This window comes from Sturnira hondurensis, unplaced genomic scaffold (assembly GCF_014824575.4).
Source record: "Sturnira hondurensis isolate 20B ecotype Veracruz unplaced genomic scaffold, ASM1482457v3 Scaffold0006496, whole genome shotgun sequence".
NCBI classification, from domain to species: domain Eukaryota; kingdom Metazoa; phylum Chordata; class Mammalia; order Chiroptera; family Phyllostomidae; genus Sturnira; species Sturnira hondurensis.
In genome coordinates, this window is record NW_028079127.1 from 18,647,016 (window position 1) to 18,664,164 (window position 17,149).

General features: G+C 39.8%; 1 protein-coding gene across 4 annotated transcripts in view; it reads left to right on the forward strand.

The window, feature by feature from the left end:
- Positions 1 to 17,149, forward strand: part of DCAF1 (DDB1 and CUL4 associated factor 1) — a 59,132-nt gene that overhangs the window by 4,022 nt on the left and 37,961 nt on the right. For 3 of the 4 annotated variants that reach the window (XM_037049610.1, XM_037049614.1, XM_037049612.1), the window contains exons 2-5: positions 3,947 to 4,064; positions 9,325 to 9,401; positions 11,642 to 11,715; positions 14,151 to 14,264. In XM_037049610.1, the coding sequence (XP_036905505.1) occupies positions 3,955 to 4,064; positions 9,325 to 9,401; positions 11,642 to 11,715; positions 14,151 to 14,264 (375 nt within the window). In that variant the 5' untranslated portion in view covers positions 3,947 to 3,954. Of the gene's footprint in view, positions 1 to 2,466; positions 2,529 to 3,946; positions 4,065 to 9,324; positions 9,402 to 11,641; positions 11,716 to 14,150; positions 14,265 to 17,149 lie in introns of all 4 variants that reach the window. The other variant, XM_037049611.1, reaches the window with a different exon arrangement.

Here is a 17,149-nt window from a genome sequence, read left to right on the forward strand (position 1 = left end):
AGTGGGGACCTGGCCTACAACCCAGGCGTGTGCCCTGACTGGGAATTGAAACAGTGACCTTTCTGTTTGCAGGCTGGCACTCAATCCACTGAGCCACACCAGCTGGGGCAAATACCACAGTCTTGATTACTGTAGCTTTGTAGCAAGTTTTGAAATCAAATGTGAATTCTCCAACTTCTTTTTCAAGATTATTGGTTACTTAGGGTCCCTTGCAATTGTATATGAATTTTTGGATGGAAGTTTCCATTTTTACAAGAAAGGTCTTCAGGCTTTTGATAGGGATTGCGGGGACTGTTGACCACTTCGGAGTGTATTGTTATGTCAACAATGTTAAGTCTTTTAGTCCATGGACATAGGATGTCTTTCCATTTATTTAGGTCCTCTCTAATTCTCTCTAATTTATTTCAAGAGTGCTTTGTAGTTCTTAGTATATGTCTTGGGTCTTTTTGGGTTAAAATTTTTCTTAATATTTTACTCTTTTTGGTGCTATTGTAAATGAAATTTGTTTTCTTAATTTCAAAATTAATTTCTTAATTTTCTTAATCCATATTTGGATTGTTCATTGCTAGTGTAGATCTTCTATTCTGTTGCTTTGCTTTGCTAACTTATTAACTTTAAGAGAGGTTTTTTTTGTGTGTGTGTGTGGATTCCTTAGGATTTCCTATATATAGGATCATGTCATTTTGTGAGTAAAGACAACTTTACTTTTTCCTTTCTAACTTGGATGCCTTTATTTCTTTTTCTTGACTAATTGCTCTGGCTAGACTTCAGTATAGTGTTCTATTTATTTATTTATTTATTTTTTAGTATTTTACTTATTTATTTTTTAGAGAGAGGGGAAGGGAAGGAGAAAGAGTGGGAGAGAAACGTCAGTGTGTGGTTGCCTCTTACGTGTCCCCTACTGGGGACCTGGCCTGCAACCCAGGCATGTGCCCTGACTGGGAATCAAACTGGTGACCCTTTGCTTCACAGGTCCGTGCTCAGTTCACTGAGCTACAGCAGCCAGGGCTCAGTACAGTGTTTTATATAAGTGGTGAAAGTGGGCATCTTTGTCTTGTTTCTGATTTTAGAGGGAAAGCTTTCAGTCTTTTGGCATTGAGTATAATGCTAGCTGTGGGTTATTTTAAAATGCCTGTTACCATGTTGATGAAGTTCTCTTCTGTTCCCAGTTTACTGTTTTTATATAAAAGGGTTTTGGATTTTGTGATCTCCTTTTTCTCTATCAGTGAATCAGATGGTCATGCTTTTATCCCCTTCTTCATTCTGTTAATGTATGTGTGTTATATAATTGATTTTCATGTGTTGAACCATCCTTGCATTTCTGGAAAAAATACCACTTGGTTTTGTTATGCTATATAATCCTCTTTATATGCTGCTATATTCAATTTGCTAGTATGTGTTGAGAATGTTTACACCTATATTCATAAAGTAAATTGGTCTTTAGTTTTCTTGTGATGTTTTATCTGGCTTTGGTATGCGGGTGATGGTGTTTGTAGAATAAATTAGGAAAAAATGCTGGCTCCTATTCTATTTTTTGGGGAGAATTTGAGGATTGATGTCAATTTCTGTAAATGTTTGGTTAAATTATTGCTCCACCCAACCTACCTGGCTAGTACTTCTCAAGATTGTTGAGGTCATGAAAAACAAGGAAAGATTCAAAAACTGTCATTGACCAGTGGACACTAGAGAAATGACAACTAAATGCAATGTATCCTAGATGAGGTCTTGGAACAGAAAAGGGACATGAATGGGAAAACTGATGAAATCTGAATCAAGTCTGGAGTTTAGTTAATAATTTACTAATGTTGGGTTTCTTAATTTTGACACTGTACTGTCACAAAATAGATGCTAACATTATGGGGAAATGAACTGGGTGAAGGGTATATGGGAATTTTACAATCTTCATAATTTTTTAAAAATATTTTATTTATTTATCTTTAGAGGGGAAGGGAAGGAGAGAGGAAGGAAACATCAATGTATGGTTGCTTCTCGTGCATCCCCTGCAGAGAATTGGCCCCTGGCCAGAAACTGGCCTGCAACCCAAGCATGTGCCCTGACTGGGAATCGAACCGCGATAGTCTGGTTTGCAGGCCCGCGCTCAGTCTATTGAGCTACACCAGCCAGGGCCATAATTTTTTTATAAATCTAAAGTTATTCCAAGTAAGAATGTTATTTAAGAAATGAATGTATAATTAATAGTCACAGTCAAAAATGCAGCCTGGGGGTTCTTAGGGTCAGAAGTCCATAATAGTCAGTTCTATCTGCAGCAATTTTTTTGTAACTTTGGTTAGAAAGTCAGAAAATGTAGATTCATTTCTTCAGAAAAGAAACCTTTTGATTTAATTTTAATCATTTTTGTTTTGGGAACTGTTTGTTCTCTTTTGGAGTTACAAGTAAGCCAGGTGATATGATTCACTACGACTAGAATTGCTTCTGCTTCATTAAAATGCAAATATTTTACCGTAGGTATCTACAGAAGAGTGAACAGTCCTAGAGCACCTTGTGTGATCCCTTTTCACACCAGAAACGCAATCCCTTTGTGGTGTGAAACTTATTGGAATGGTTGCTGTTTCAGTGAAAATAACATTTTTGGTGGCAGGATCTGACGTTTTGATTCTAAAGCTACTTTGGCAACTAAGTTGACTTATAAACCATTTAAACCTTTGAGTCTCATTTATTCCTTTTGGAGCTTCTTATAAACCTCTCTTCCCAGTGTATATATGTATCATGCAGTTCCTCCAAAGCCTGTCTCAGCTCCTTGTCCTTGTGCCCCCCCCCNGGGCCCCCCCCCCCCCCCCCCGGACTGACCATAAACCCAGCAACTCTTCCTCCCAGAAAGTCAGCTGTGAGAGAGTTAGGAAGCCTGAAGGGCAAATAGGCCTATAATACTCCTTCCCAACTTTCACTTTCTCAAGACTTAACCTGGAAAGTGTTTATCTTTCACTGAACTTTAGCCCAAAGACTTACATGAAAGAGCAGAATAGCCCTGGCCATTGTCGTTCAGTTGGTTGGAGTGTCATCATGCAGCTGAAAATTTGCAGGTTCAATTCCTGGTCAAGGCATATACGTAGGTTGTGGGTTTGGTCCCTGGTCTGGGCACGTACTAGAGGCAACTGGTTGATAGTACTCTCTTGCACCTATGTTTCTCTCCCTTTCTCTCTCTCTCTTTTTAAAAAGAAACATTTTTTAAAAAATATTTTATTTATTTATCTTTAGAGGGGAAGGGAAGGAGAGAGGGAGAGAAATATCAATGTATGGTTGCCTCTGCTGAGGAGACACAATGTATCGTGTGTCCCCTGCCGGGAACTGGCCTGCAACCTAGGTATGTGCCCTGACTGGGAATCGAACCACGATCCTCTGGTTCGCAGGCCCGTGCTCAATCCACTGAGCTACACCAGCCAGGGCTCTCTCCCTTTCTCTTTAAAAAGCAATGAAAAAATGTTCTTGGGTGAGGATAAAAACAAACAAACAAACAAACAAACAGAAAAGGGCAAAATATTTTGGGAAGTTGCTTTTGCCACATTGTGTGTTTTTTAAAAATGTATCCTGAAAGTTTTGGAGCTCAGTGATCTAGACCTGGCATTATTTTATATGTAGTATGTAGGGTTATATGCACTTTTGCGAGGTGAAAGGGACCATAGCTTTTGTCTGATTCTCAAAGGGGTTTTCTGAGCCTAGTAAGTTTAAGAACTGTGATTTCAGTCTGCTTCCTCATCTGTCAACTGAGGTTGAGAGAGATGACAGGACTTGCTGGGTTCCCAGTCCTGGGCTTCTCACTGTGCTGCAAATAAAGACTATCTCCAGGGTCCAAGGGAGAAATTTTAGTCTTGCTTTTAATTATTTCCTATACCCATTTATCCCTTTTCTTTCCCCTCACTTATCTTTTTGTAGGAGGTATGTCAGGTTTTTCTCTTTTATTGTCACTTACCGTTCTTTGCTTCCTTAGGCCAAGCCATGACGACAGTAGCGGTGCATGTGGACTCCAAAGCTGAGCTCACTACGCTGCTGGAGCAGTGGGAGAAGGAGCATGGCAGTGGGCAGGACATGGTACCGATCCTTACCAGGTATGAACAGTTAGGTTTTTTTAAAAACGACTCTTTTTGTTTTTAAAGATTTTATTTACTTTTAGAGACAGGGAGAAAGGTGGAGGAAAAGGGAGGGAAACATTGATGTACGAGAGAAACGACAATTGGTTGCCTTTTGTAGGCCCCTGACCATGGACCTGGCCCGCCACCTAGGCATGCGTCCTGACAGGGAATTGAACAGGTGACCTTTTGGTTTGCAGACACCCAACCCACTGAGCCACACCAGTGAGGGCTAAATTACTTTCTAAAGAAGGAAACCTTCGAGAACAGTACAGGAATTTTTCATCTTCACTGTGAATTCTAAATCCATTTTTCTCCTTTTAGAACTCGTCTTTATCTCCTTACTTCTTAAAGGTCTTTAAATTTCTTATCTTTCCTCTTAGGCCCTTTGTCCTCATTCTCCTTTGTAGGTTCTTTTGCCAGTGCTTTGAGTCTAAGGCTTTGTTTGTGGTTCTCTCCTGCCTTCACCCTAAGTAATCTACTTAGATAGTTTCATCTCTGTCCATGATTTAAAACATTATTTTTTTGTTAACTTTCAAATCTCTATTTCTCCTTCACACCCCTCTTTTCAAAAATTTCAGGTTCGTTTCTCAGCCGTTCGTTTCACACATTTGTACCTGGCTATTGTATATTGTATTAAAACATACCACGCCCATAATGGAGCTTCTTGTCTTCGTCCTGCCTCTTCCCTTACTCACAGCTGGTTCCCGGCCTTGGTGTAAATGATTTTGAACTAGAACACTGAAAACCACCCTCCTTAGCGTGTTCCTCCACCTGCGCAGTTTAGTAGAGGTAGGAGAGTTTAGTGAGTTTAGACTCCTCGCCAAGCCCTGAGGAGTCTACGTCTTCCTCTGTCCTAGCCCCACTACTGCTTCCTTTGCGAGGCGTCGATTGGTTCTTGACTGGCCTGTTAGGCAGTGTGCATTGCCTCTTGTCTCCAGTTTGCCCTCTTCACACACATCGCCCCCTTTGCTGGAAGATTCGTCTTTCCATACACAAAAACCTGACATACCTTTACTCTGGATTCTTCCCTGGCTCCCTTTTTCCTGTGAAATAAAATGTAAACTTTTTAGAGTGGCCTATGAGACCACTTATGATTTGCCACCCACTCCCTTTTCTGCGTCATAGCATTGGTCCTTCAGTGAGGAACAGTGCCACGCTTTCTGATGTCTGTGCCTTGTCTGTGTCTCCTGTTTCTTTGGCCTGAGATGCCTTTCCATGGTGTGTTACCTGGCAAGCTCTAGTTCTTTCAGGGACAGTTTAAAACCTCCTTTGACTTTGATGTCCTTACATAGGTTGGCATTCCTTTAAAGAATTGTGTTTTTAATACTCTTATTATTTATATACACGCACACATACACACATGATAATTTCTTCCCATTTTATCTGTGGCCACATTGTACTATCTTTTTTTTTTTTTTTAAGATTTTATTTATTTATCTTTAGAGGGGAAGGGGAGGAGAGAGGGAGAGAAACATCAATGTATGGTTGCCTTTTGTGCGTCCCCTGCTGGGAGTTGGCCTGCAGGGAACTGGCCTGCAACCCAGGCATGTGCCCTGACTGAGAATCGAACCGCGATCGTCTGAGTCGCAGGCCCGTGCTCAATCCACTGAGCTATACCAGCCAGGGCTGTACTATCTTTTTACATTTGTCTTCTTACTAAATTGTAAGCTTTTTGAAGATAGGTGCTATACCTTTTTATTGGTATCTCCTCAGACAATGATTTGTCCATTGTCCAGTAAACTGTGTGGGACAAAATTTTATTGAATGACTATATTAAGGAGGAGAAAATGAAAACTAAAGGCTAGGAGGAGGATGGTTATGTTTGTTTTTGTTTCTAGACAGGAGGTCACTTGAACATGGGAATCTTTGATATTTAATTTTTGGTATCATAGTAGTGAAAAGAGTTTTTTGTTTATACAACGGTCTATTCTTTAGGTATAAAGAAGAATGATTTTATGAAAATTTAAACAGGGATAAATGCTTTTGTCCATAACTGCTCTTGGTACATGGGGAACATGTGAAAATAGTTCTTTCTTTTTTTAAGGACACAGTTGTTGACTGGTGAAATGTGGGTTTTAATTTGTAGAGGCATTGGAGATTAAGAACTAATCACAAGGTACTTGAAGTGCAGCCACAGTGAATTAAAGAATCTAAGTACTGTGCAGTTAGCATGTGGATTATTGATGTAACTGGGAAAGGAGGCATCTAAGTGGGGATCATGTTAGCGGAAGATTCACATAATTGCTCAAAAAATATTTCTCAAATGTGTGCTGAAAAGGCTCAAATGTTTTATTTTCAAGGATATTTCACATTTACTATATATGACCATCATCTTTGACACTATGCTAAGTTATTCAGCAGTGGACCTAAAATAGAGGGCACTGTTTTCAAGGAGCTTTCTGAGAAGCAACTAATGAATAAGAAACAATGCAGAATAGTACAAAGTAATATATAATGAACTGTTAAATCTGGCAGTATGGTTCATAAATACTGTAGAGGTTATGAGAATGGAAATAACTTTAATGAGTCAGCTTCTTTTATTCACTCAGCAAATATTTGAGCACCTTTTGTAGGTTAGAACTATCTGAGACAATTCTCTGAATCTCAGCTTCCTTATTTGTTACTAAAAATGTCACTGAGAGTTACATTGTTACAAGAAAGCTATCCTCAGATCTACTTGCAAAAGACTGTATAGCCAGATAGTGGAAATCTGAGGTTAGAATCCTGAGTTTTAACTCCAGTTCCAGTGGGCTTTCCAATACAAGATAAAGTCAGGTTTCCTTGGAACATAGATTTGAAAGACAGTAGAGCACAGCTTGATGAAAAGCAGGGAGACAGATTTTCTATAAAATGCAAAAAATGTGCCCGAAAAGGTGTTGAGAGAAGGGACTGGGGCACGTTTCTGTGGCAGTGAGGAAATGGGCCCTGCTGGAGCGGAGGGTGAATAGAAGGCAGGAATGGAAAATAAACTTATACGGAGCAAGGTCCTAAAAAGATCTTCAAGGTGAGAGGGGAATTTAAGGGACAGGAGGATGAACCAGAGTACAGTTTATTTTGGGTAGGGGCATTTCTGTCAGCCTCCAAACTGTGGGCCTGTTGCTGTGCTGGGTATTTCCTAAAGTGCCTTTTTGATTTTCTGCCCTTCCTCAACTGGCTGCAGGTTTGGGTATTTGGTAGATTCCATGAGAATCAAGTGAATTTCAGGCCTACCTGCTCTTATTGATCACTATTTTTTAAATGATTTTGGGCAGTTTTTCTAAAAATCCATATAACTGTTTATGACTTTAATTGATTTTTATTATATATGCTATTTATTATATCGGTCCTTTGACTTGATTCTGTGCAAAGGGATGAGCATTGGGCCAAGCCATGTAAGCTTAATCCAGGTTCTTGGTGTTTTTCTTTTTAACATTATTGAAATATTTATATACAGTAAAGAACTCTGCTTGATGAATTTTTAAAAAATATTTTATTTATTCATTTTTGGAGAGAGGGAAAGGAAGGGAGAGAGAGAGGGAAAGAAACATCAGTCGTTGCCTCTTGTACCCCAACTGGAGACCGAACCTGCAACCCAGACATTTGCCCTGACCAGCAATTGGACTGGCAACCTTTCAGGTTGCAGGACAGTGTCCAACCAACTGAGCCACTCCAGTCAGGGCTGTTTGATGGGTTTTTTTACTTGTAAAACCATCACCCAGATCAAATTATAGAACTTGTGTAGAACCTCCAAAAGGCTCCTTCCTGCCTTATCCCAGTCAATATCTACCTTAAATTGTTTTTCTGTTTGTTTTTGATTCTCAGTTTTTATAGTAATGACACCTAAGTAGCTCTCACTTGTCTGGCTTTGTTCCAGGCAGAGTGCATATGTTAACCTAAACCCGAGAGAGTAGGTACTATTAACCATCATTTTACAGGTGAGGCACAGACAGGCTAAGTACGTAACTTAACACACAGTTAGTGGAAGATTTGAACCCTGGCCATCTGGCTCCAGAATCCAGGCTTTAAAGTTTTGCTGTGCTATATTGTTTAGTTTCAACTGGAGATACTAACAGAACTTATATAAGTTTACATGTGTTTTGTGTAATTGCCCTTTGTGGCCAAGATAATTTTCAGAATTTAGAGGGAAAGTTAGAAAAAATGGAAATAATTCTGAGGCTTGATGGGGGAAAATATACTAGAGTTGGTAAGAATTTTTGCAGGGTGTTTAACTTTTAAGACCAGGAAGGTGCAGTTTTGTGGAAAGAAAGCATATAGGAGAGTTTGAGTTAGGACAGACTGTGCTAAATATTGGAGGGTGGGATAGCCTTGTATTTCATCGTCATTCTAATAGATTAAAATCTCAGTCTTGCTTAGGCTAGTCTAAAGGTAATTTTTCTTGTTCGAGAAAGAATGCATGCATAAAAGGGACTATTGATAGATGGAACAACATGGGTGACTCAAAATACGCTGAGTGAAAATAGTCACATGTAGAAAGAGTATATGGATTCCATTCTGGAATAGGCAAAACTCCATGGTGAGAAAGAGGAAAGTGTGGGGCTGCTTGGGAGCCAGGGTGGAAGCTTACGTGGTGGAAGAACATTGTGGGCTGAGGTAACCTTGCCACAGAGAAAGGACCTGAGGCAGAAATGAACCTGGACTCTAAGAGCAGAGAAGGCCATGCAGTGAAGCTCAGTGAAAGGGGGTGGGAGCAGTGGCAGTGGTCAGAGATGCAGGCAGAGTCTGGATTATTGTAAGCCATCGTAGTCCTTGGGTTTAATTCAGTTACTGTGGTAAGTCATTGAAAGCTGGGTCAAGCATGGAAGCAAAAAAGCAAGGAGACCAGAGAAAAGGCTATTGCAGGTAGTTTAGACAGTTGATGGTGGTCTGGACAAGGATAGGAAATGGTCAGGATTTAGAGAAATGGTTGAAGTCAAGAGATACTTTGTAGGTAGAACTAACGAGAATTGTTGTGGGGGATGGGAAGAAAAGGAAGGTTTTAGTAATGACTCCTAGGTTTTGGCTTCTGAGGGGGTGGTGGTGCTATTTTTTGAGACAGTGAAGGGGAGAGAAGAATGATTTTGGGAGTAGAAATTGTTTTATGAGGTGGTGGTTTTGGTTTCTGTTTATCAGGAAAATACCCTTTTCCTACTTTTTGCTTCTATTTTGCACGTTGATTATTGAATGCACTATTATAAGTGGTGGCACATGTTTTGGTATGCTTGTCTTGAGTTGACAACCTGTCTTCCCTTTGTGCTAGGATGTCTGAATTGATTGAAAAAGAAACCGAAGAATATCGTAAGGGGGATCCAGACCCATTTGATGATCGACATCCTGGTGAGACCTGTGTTCTCTGAAGCCTAAAATTCTGATTTTCTTATAAAAGTCCTTAATAGAAAGTATTTCTCAATTGAAATAACATATTATATGCTAGTTTTAAGTTTTAAGACGTAATATTTGTTAAAATATTGTTCAAGAAGGGAGCAGTGAGGAAAAATATATTTCTGGAAAAACTGAAATAATTTGTAATACTTACAGATCAAATAGAACATAATTAACTTAAAGGATCTAAATTATATAGGTATGATCTTATTGACTCATTTGGTATGATTACAAAGACTTGAAAAGAAAAATTTTTTCTCTTCTGACTCTCACACTGAAAGGTGCTATGCCTTCATCTCTCTAACAGTGATGACTCTTCTCTTACTGGGGAAATGCAGTTCAGAGTGTGTTCAGTGTCTTGCTTTTAGTTATGGTGCTGATGTACACACAGGCTTCTTGATGTTTACTTTAGTGTCTCGGCAGCTGAAGTATGCCATTCACGTTAACCTGGTTTTATTTTGAGCTGATTTAATTAGAGTCATGGCAACCCAGCCTGCTTTGGCATGGGATTTGCTATAATACCAAACTGTATGGGACTTGAGACTGCCTGCGCATGTTCTCTGCACGGTGGGTTACCAGTGGGCAAAGCTTAAGTTGTGTCCGGGCTCACCCTGCATGTAACTTTCTCAAACATCAGAGAAACATCGACATGCGATAGGTATACATCAGTTGGTTGCCTCTCACATGCCCCCCACTGGGGACCTCACAACCCAGGCATGTGCCCTGACTGGCAATTGAGTCAGCAACCTTTCAGTTCACAGGCCAGCACTCAACCCACTGAGCCACACCAGCCAGAGCTAACCCACATTTTTCAGTAAGGCAATCAGAGCATAAAGAAGTATGGCAGTGAATGTGAAATAAGAATTTTAGTTAATGTATGGCATTATGAAAAGAACTGAGAGAGATGATCATGCTCAGGGACATTGCCTTAGAAAGGGTGAGATGGTAAAGAGGGAGAAGAAAGAGACAGAAGGTGTGCCTTTTTTTAGGAGAAATTTAAAGACTATTTTTTTCCTCCCAACCTCTTATGTAAGCAGTAATTGTCATTAGTCATTGTTTATGTTAATAAATATAAAGGCCTTCGTTTCATTATTTCTAAACATAGAAAGTTGGTAATCTTAGGTCCTTATTTGTTTTTATGATACTGTTCTCTGACTTTTTTTTTATGAATTACTTAGGGATACTAATTACAGGTTGAGAAAAACTTCGTATCAGCAGCTTATATCCTTCCTTTATCCTTTGACTAAATTTTCCACTCTGTTTTGAAATGAAAATTAAATAAAATACATATCTGTTTTAAAAACAAGCCAATAATTCTCTCAACTATTAACTTATTCTTTTACCTTTAGGCTGTGTGCTAAGTAGATCCTAGGTCCCTGGTCTCTTCTCTTTCTCTGGAAATTAGCTTGGAAATTAACACCCAGATTACTGTGTCTTTAGGGTCGGTGGTTACTTAGTGAGGTCCCCTCCCCCCTACTCACCCCAGGCGTCAGGGTGAGTCTGCTGCTGCTGCTGCTGCTGGTACTGTAGTTGCAAGGGAGATTGAACTTGGAGTCTGTCTTTTTTTTTTTAATTTATCCTTAGAAAGGAAGGGAAGGAGAGAGGGAGAGAAATATCAATATATGGTTGCCTCTCGTGGGTTCCCTGCTGGGAACTGGCCTGCAACCCAGGCCTGTGCCCTGACTGGGAATCGAACCTCGATCGCGTGGTTCGAAGGCCCGTGCTCAATCCACTGAGCTACACCAGCCAGGGCTAGGAGTCTGTCTTTTCTAAGCCACCCATCAGAAAAAGCTGTGCTTCCTACCTTTCTGAGGCTGGGAAGTCAGGGATTTTCTTCGCTTTAGGTTCCTTTCTGATTCTTTTGTATACATTTGGAGACATCGTATACATTTTACCATGCTGGTCTGGGTGCAGTGCTCATTTATTTAATTCAGCATTTCTGTACAGGCAGTGTCCTGGGAGATAGGAAGGTGAGAGAGCAGTGTCGCAAAAGGTGGTTATACTGTCACTTCTAATTTTAAAGAATGTTTCTAAGAAATCTTAATTTTCCAAAGAATATCATCTTTGTTTCTATTTCTGTTTGCTGGTGTTTTAGTGGTATTTTAGTAGTATTTGTAACAGCCTGGGTGCTGGCATAGAGGTCTAAGTTGCATGACTTACTCATTCTGTTGTTTGTCCCCCCTTCTCTTTGGTAGGTCGAGCCGATCCAGAGTGTATGCTGGGCCACCTGCTGAGAATACTCTTCAAGAATGATGATTTCATGAATGCAGTAGGTTTGCTTCTTACTTTTCTCCAGATTATCATCGGCAGATGCTATACCTGATTGTTTTTTGTAAATAGTTTGCTTTCTTCTGAGGCCTTGACAAGGGTAGAAATAGAGTGGGTAGATTTTTTTAGTTTGGTATTGGTTCAGTGAAATAAGAGTAATCATGGACTTATTTCTTACCAAAGTCCAAGTTATTTTCTCAAGGTGTGTACTTCCTTCAGTTGAATATTGCTGAGGATGCCAAAGGCATCTGTGCTCATCTTTGGGCAAGATGATTTTGAGTTTGGGAATATAGGAGTCCTCTTAGGTTCCTCAACAGAAAAATCAGATCGATGCCTGCAGCATAAGTCGGCACTGGTGTTGCGGTGTGTGCATTGGGACCATGGAGGGAGAGAAAGGTGCCTTCCCAACTCAGTGCTAGCGAGAAGTAAATGAGGGGAGGGGGGAATACACATGTGCACGCGCACACCCCTCACTCACATCTCCTAAATACAGTAATTGTTCAATAGCTTGTAGCTGTTTTTGGAGGCAGAATGGCTTAACGCTTGAGAGCATGAGCTTTGGCAGGTTGGTGGGGGTGGGGGAAATCCATGTTTTAAGTTTAATGCAGCTCTACTATTCGCTGACAGTTTGATCTTTAGGTAAGTGAAGCTCTCCAAATTTTATTTTTCTAATCTGTAAGATGGAGGATGATAGTTCCTACCTTAAAATGTTTTTGGCCTGGCTGGTGTAGCTCTGTGGATTGAGCCGCGGGCCTGCGAAGCAGAGGATCTCGGTTCGATTCCCAGTCAGGGCACATGCCTGGGTTGCAGGCCAGTTCCCAGCAGGGGACACAGGAGAGGCAACCATACATTGATATTTCTCTCCCTCTCTCCTTCCCTTCCCCTCTAAAGATAAATAAATAAAATCTTTAAAAAAATGTTTTTGTAGTCCTTGAATAAAATTAAGCATGAAAAGTGCTTAGCACAGAACCTGGTTCATGAGGGCTCAGTAAATATTAGCTGTTATTATCATTTTCAGTTTATTTCTCTATCACCAGTGTACCTTCTCAGCTTCAGATCACTTCCAGCTGCTCTCTAGACATTCCCATCTGGGTCTCCCCTACAGGCACCTTGAATTCCACGTGTCTCGTTGTTTGCTCCACAGTCTGTGTCTCTCGTTCTCCAGCTCAGTAATAGTGTCCTTGTCTAGCCAGCTAGAAGTTACCCTTCATTCCTCCAGACTCCCTCAGTCAGAAGTCTGATTGTTCCTCCCCCTTAACCTTCACAAATCTTCCCAGTTCTTGCTGCCTGTGTTGCCAGCCCAAGGTTTGGCCACTACCATCTCTTACTTGGTTACTTCACAGCCTCTTAACTGGTTTCTCTTGTTTGTCCTGCCTCAAACCATTCTTCACTTCAGAGCCCAGAAGTCTTTCTAAAATGCCAGAAGTTATCATGCCACTCTCTTGCTTAAAATCCACTAGTGATTCTGTTGCCCTTAAGATAAATCTTAAATTTTTTAGGTTGGTATGTATAACCAGTCTGTCTCTGGCTTTTGTTCTTTTAATTTTTATTTTTTAAGATTTTACTTACTCATTTCTAGAGAGAGGGGATGGGAGGGAGAGAAACATTGATGTGTGAGAGAAACATTCATTGGTGGCCTCTCCTGCACCCCCACAGCCCATAACCCGGGCATGTGCCCTGACTGGGACTCAAACCAGCGACCTTTCTGTTGGCAGGCTGGCACTCAGTCCACTGAGGGACACCAGCCAGGGCTGTTCTCTCAATTTTTAGTTCTTGCTCTGTGGACCTTTCTCCTCCCCACTGCTGCTTAGCTGCTTCTGCTTGCTCTGTATGTTCTGGCTTGGAATCCGTTCCTCTTTAAAGCCTCCTGTGTGGCCTCCTGCAGGCTTCTCTAGCGTCCTGCACCTGTAATATTTGTTTTCCCAGCTGTCACCTTTGTTGGATTATGAACCCTTTGATAGTGGGACTGTCTTATTTGTTGTTACATACCCAGCACAGAATACAATGCCACTTAGTAGTAGAGATTCAGTAAATATCTAATAAGTACCCAAGGAAAAGTTTTATTAACATATTTATTTATATGACATACAAAACTCAGTTTTTCATAACTATTGTCAAGAATCTGGTGGGGGCTTGTTTTTCCTCACTTTGTCTTTCTGAAAAAAAATGTGTATGAACATGGAAGGGTGAACCCTTTGAACTTCAAATTCTACAGCTGCTGAGTTGGGGGATTTGACTTTAAAGCTGCATGTGATGTTGTCATGGCTCAGTAGGATCATAACTGTTCATAGTAATTAAGGGTTAATTAGTAATTGTTAGGTACAGTCTTCTTTAATACCACTTAGGCAAACTGAGAATATATGAAGGATTTATTCGGCTTTTGTAATTTGACAGGATTGAGTTTTACACAGAAAGTATTTCTTCTTTTCTTCACAGCTGGTGAATGCGTATGTGATGACGAGCCGAGAGCCCCCCTTGAACACTGCAGCTTGCAGGCTTCTGCTGGACATCATGCCAGGCCTGGAGACTGCGGTTGTTTTTCAAGAAAAGGTGCTTCCTGAAAAGAAAAGTCGTCATCTTAGTTTTTAATTGAGTGGTGATATGCTGATTTGTCTTTGTTACAATAATTTAGAGTTTTCTCTTATGACGATAGTAAAATATGTTAAAGAAATGGAAAATATTGAAAAGACAGTAAGAAAAATTTTAAAATAACTTTTAATAAGTATTTGCTGCTTGGGTGCCTCATAAAGTGTTTCAGAGAATAACATTGCACTTGATGCTATAATTAGCAGTGCTATATATTAAAATCTTCAATTAGCTACCATTGCAGGACACCAAAAAATTTTATGTTTCTGTAAAACGTATTTTAAAGTCATTCCATACGTGTTTATTTTTATTTCTGTAAAATTGGTAATAATGTCTCATCTTTCATTTTTGATTCTAGTAATTTGTCTTTTCTCTTTTTTCTTAGTCTAATTAAAGGTTTGTCAATTTTATGGGTCTTTTCAAAGAAACAACTTTTCGTGTCATTAATTGTCTACATTTTAAAAATTATTTGTTTGTTTGTTAATTTATAGACAAGGGGCATGGAGGGAAAAAGGGAAAGAAATGTCAGGGTGTGGTCGCCTCTTGTGCGCCCCCACTGGGGACCTGGCCCGCAACCCAGGCGTGTGCCCTGGCTGGGAATCGAACCAGCGACTCTGGTCTGCAGGCCAGTGTGCAATCCACTGAGCCACACCAGCCAGGGCAATTTTCTGCATTTCTTATTCACTATTTTGTTTATCTTAACTCTAACCTTTATTATTTCTTTATTTCTGCTAGCTTTGGGTTTTGTTTACTCATTTTTTAGTTTCTGAAAGTGTACAGTTAGGTTATTGATTTGGGGCCTTTCATTTTAATTCTGTATATTTGCAGCCATAAATTTCCCTCTGGGCACTGCTTTTGCTGAATTCCATAGATGTTATCATGTTGTGTTTTTTGTTTTCATTCATCTCGAGGTAGTTTCCATTTTCTCTTGTGATTTCTTCTTTGACCCATTGGTGGTTTTAAGAGTGGTGTTCAGCTCTTGCCAGTGTGGCTTGGTTGGAGCATTGTCCTGTAAACCAAAAGAGGTCTCTAGTTTGATTCCAAGTCAAAGCATATGTGTAGGTTGTGGGTTCGGTGTCCATTTGGGGAGCATATGAGAGGCAACCAATCGATGTTTCTTTTTCACATTGATGTTTCTCTCCCCTCTCCCCTTCTGTCCTCGGGATAGATTAATTAATTAATTAATTAATTAAAAATTATTTATTTATCTTTAGAGAGGAAGGAAAGGACAGAAGGGGAGAAACATCAATGTATGGTTGCCTCTTGTGAGTCCCCTGCTGGGAACTGGCCTGCAACCCAGGCATGTGCCCTGACTGGGAATCGAACCTCCATTGTGTGGTTCGCAGGCCCGCACTCAGTCCACTGAGCTACACCAGCCAGGGCGAGGACAGATTAATTTAAAAAGAGAGAGAAAGAGTGTTGTTTAATTTCCACATATGAATTTTCCAATTTTCCTTGGGTTGTTGATTTTCCATTTCATTCCATTGTATTTGGAGAAGTTTCTTTGTAAGAGTTTAGTCTTTCAAAATTTATTAACACTTGTTTTATGGACTAATATGGTCTATCTTGGAAAAATGTTCCATGTGCACTTTGGAAGGATGTGTATTCCACTGTGGTTGGGTTGCGTGTTCTCTAGCTCTGTAATATCTAATTGGTTCATAGTGTTGCTCAGCTCCTCGGTTTCCTTATTGGTCTTCTGTTTAGGTTTTGTTTACTCATTTTTTAGTTTCTGAAAGTGTACAGTTAGGTTATTGATTTGGGGCCTTTCATTTTAATTCTGTATATTTGCAGCCATAAATTTCCCTCTGGGCACTGCTTTTGCTGAATTCCATTATTGAAAGTGGGGTACAGAGTTTCTGTTTGAGATAATGAAGACATTCTGGAAGTAGATGTGATGGTTACACATTGTGAATGTACTTACTCTCACTGAATTGTACACTTAAAAATGGTTAAAAATTATTGGATGTAAACTAAGGAATTAGAACTCTAAAAATGAGTTCAAGACAATGGGGAAAACAAATACCCATTTGGAAAATAAACCAAGAAACTACTGGAAATACAAATTAGAGTAACTAAATTTAAAAACTTAATTGATGAGTTAGAGGGATGTTTAGACACAGCAGAAGAGAATTAATAAACTAAAAGATATATTAGGATAACCATTAATGAGGTTTCTAGAAATAAGAGTTGAAAAATGTGAAAAAAGTTGAGATATGGAGACTAGAATTAGAAAGTTCAAAATGTATCTAAAAGGAGTTTCAGGAGATGAGAGACTAGTTCAGGAGAGACTAGAATAGTAAGTGAAAAAGCAATATTCAGAGAGATGAGGCTAAGATTTTACAAATAAATGAAAGACACCACCACACAGATTTAGGAAGCCCAGTGAAGAATACCAAAGACAGTGGGATCTTAAAAGCAACCAGAGTGAAAAAGATTCCTGCAAATAATCGAAAAGAGCAGACGTCACCACAGCAGTAACAGAGACCAGTTAATAGTGAAAACTGTCTTCAGAGCGCTTCTGTACATTTGGAAATACTGACCAACGTAAACAGTTCTGGAGGGTAAGAGGGAGACAGAATTTCCGAGTAATTTGTAGATGGAAGGGGGTAGTTGGAGTTGGTATTATTTACAGTGTTTAGAAAGCAGGAACAATAAAAGTAATATTTAATATATTTCCATGTTAATTATTTTAAAACAAAAACTTTTAAAGTGTATTTTTCAGTGTTGATTTTTAAAAAAAACTCAGTATGTTTGGAAATATATAGGAGAATGGTTCTTTGACCCTAGGAAAGAGCTCCTGACTGGCTTTAGTGGGGGGTGGGCATTGTCCCACAAACCAGAAGGTTGCT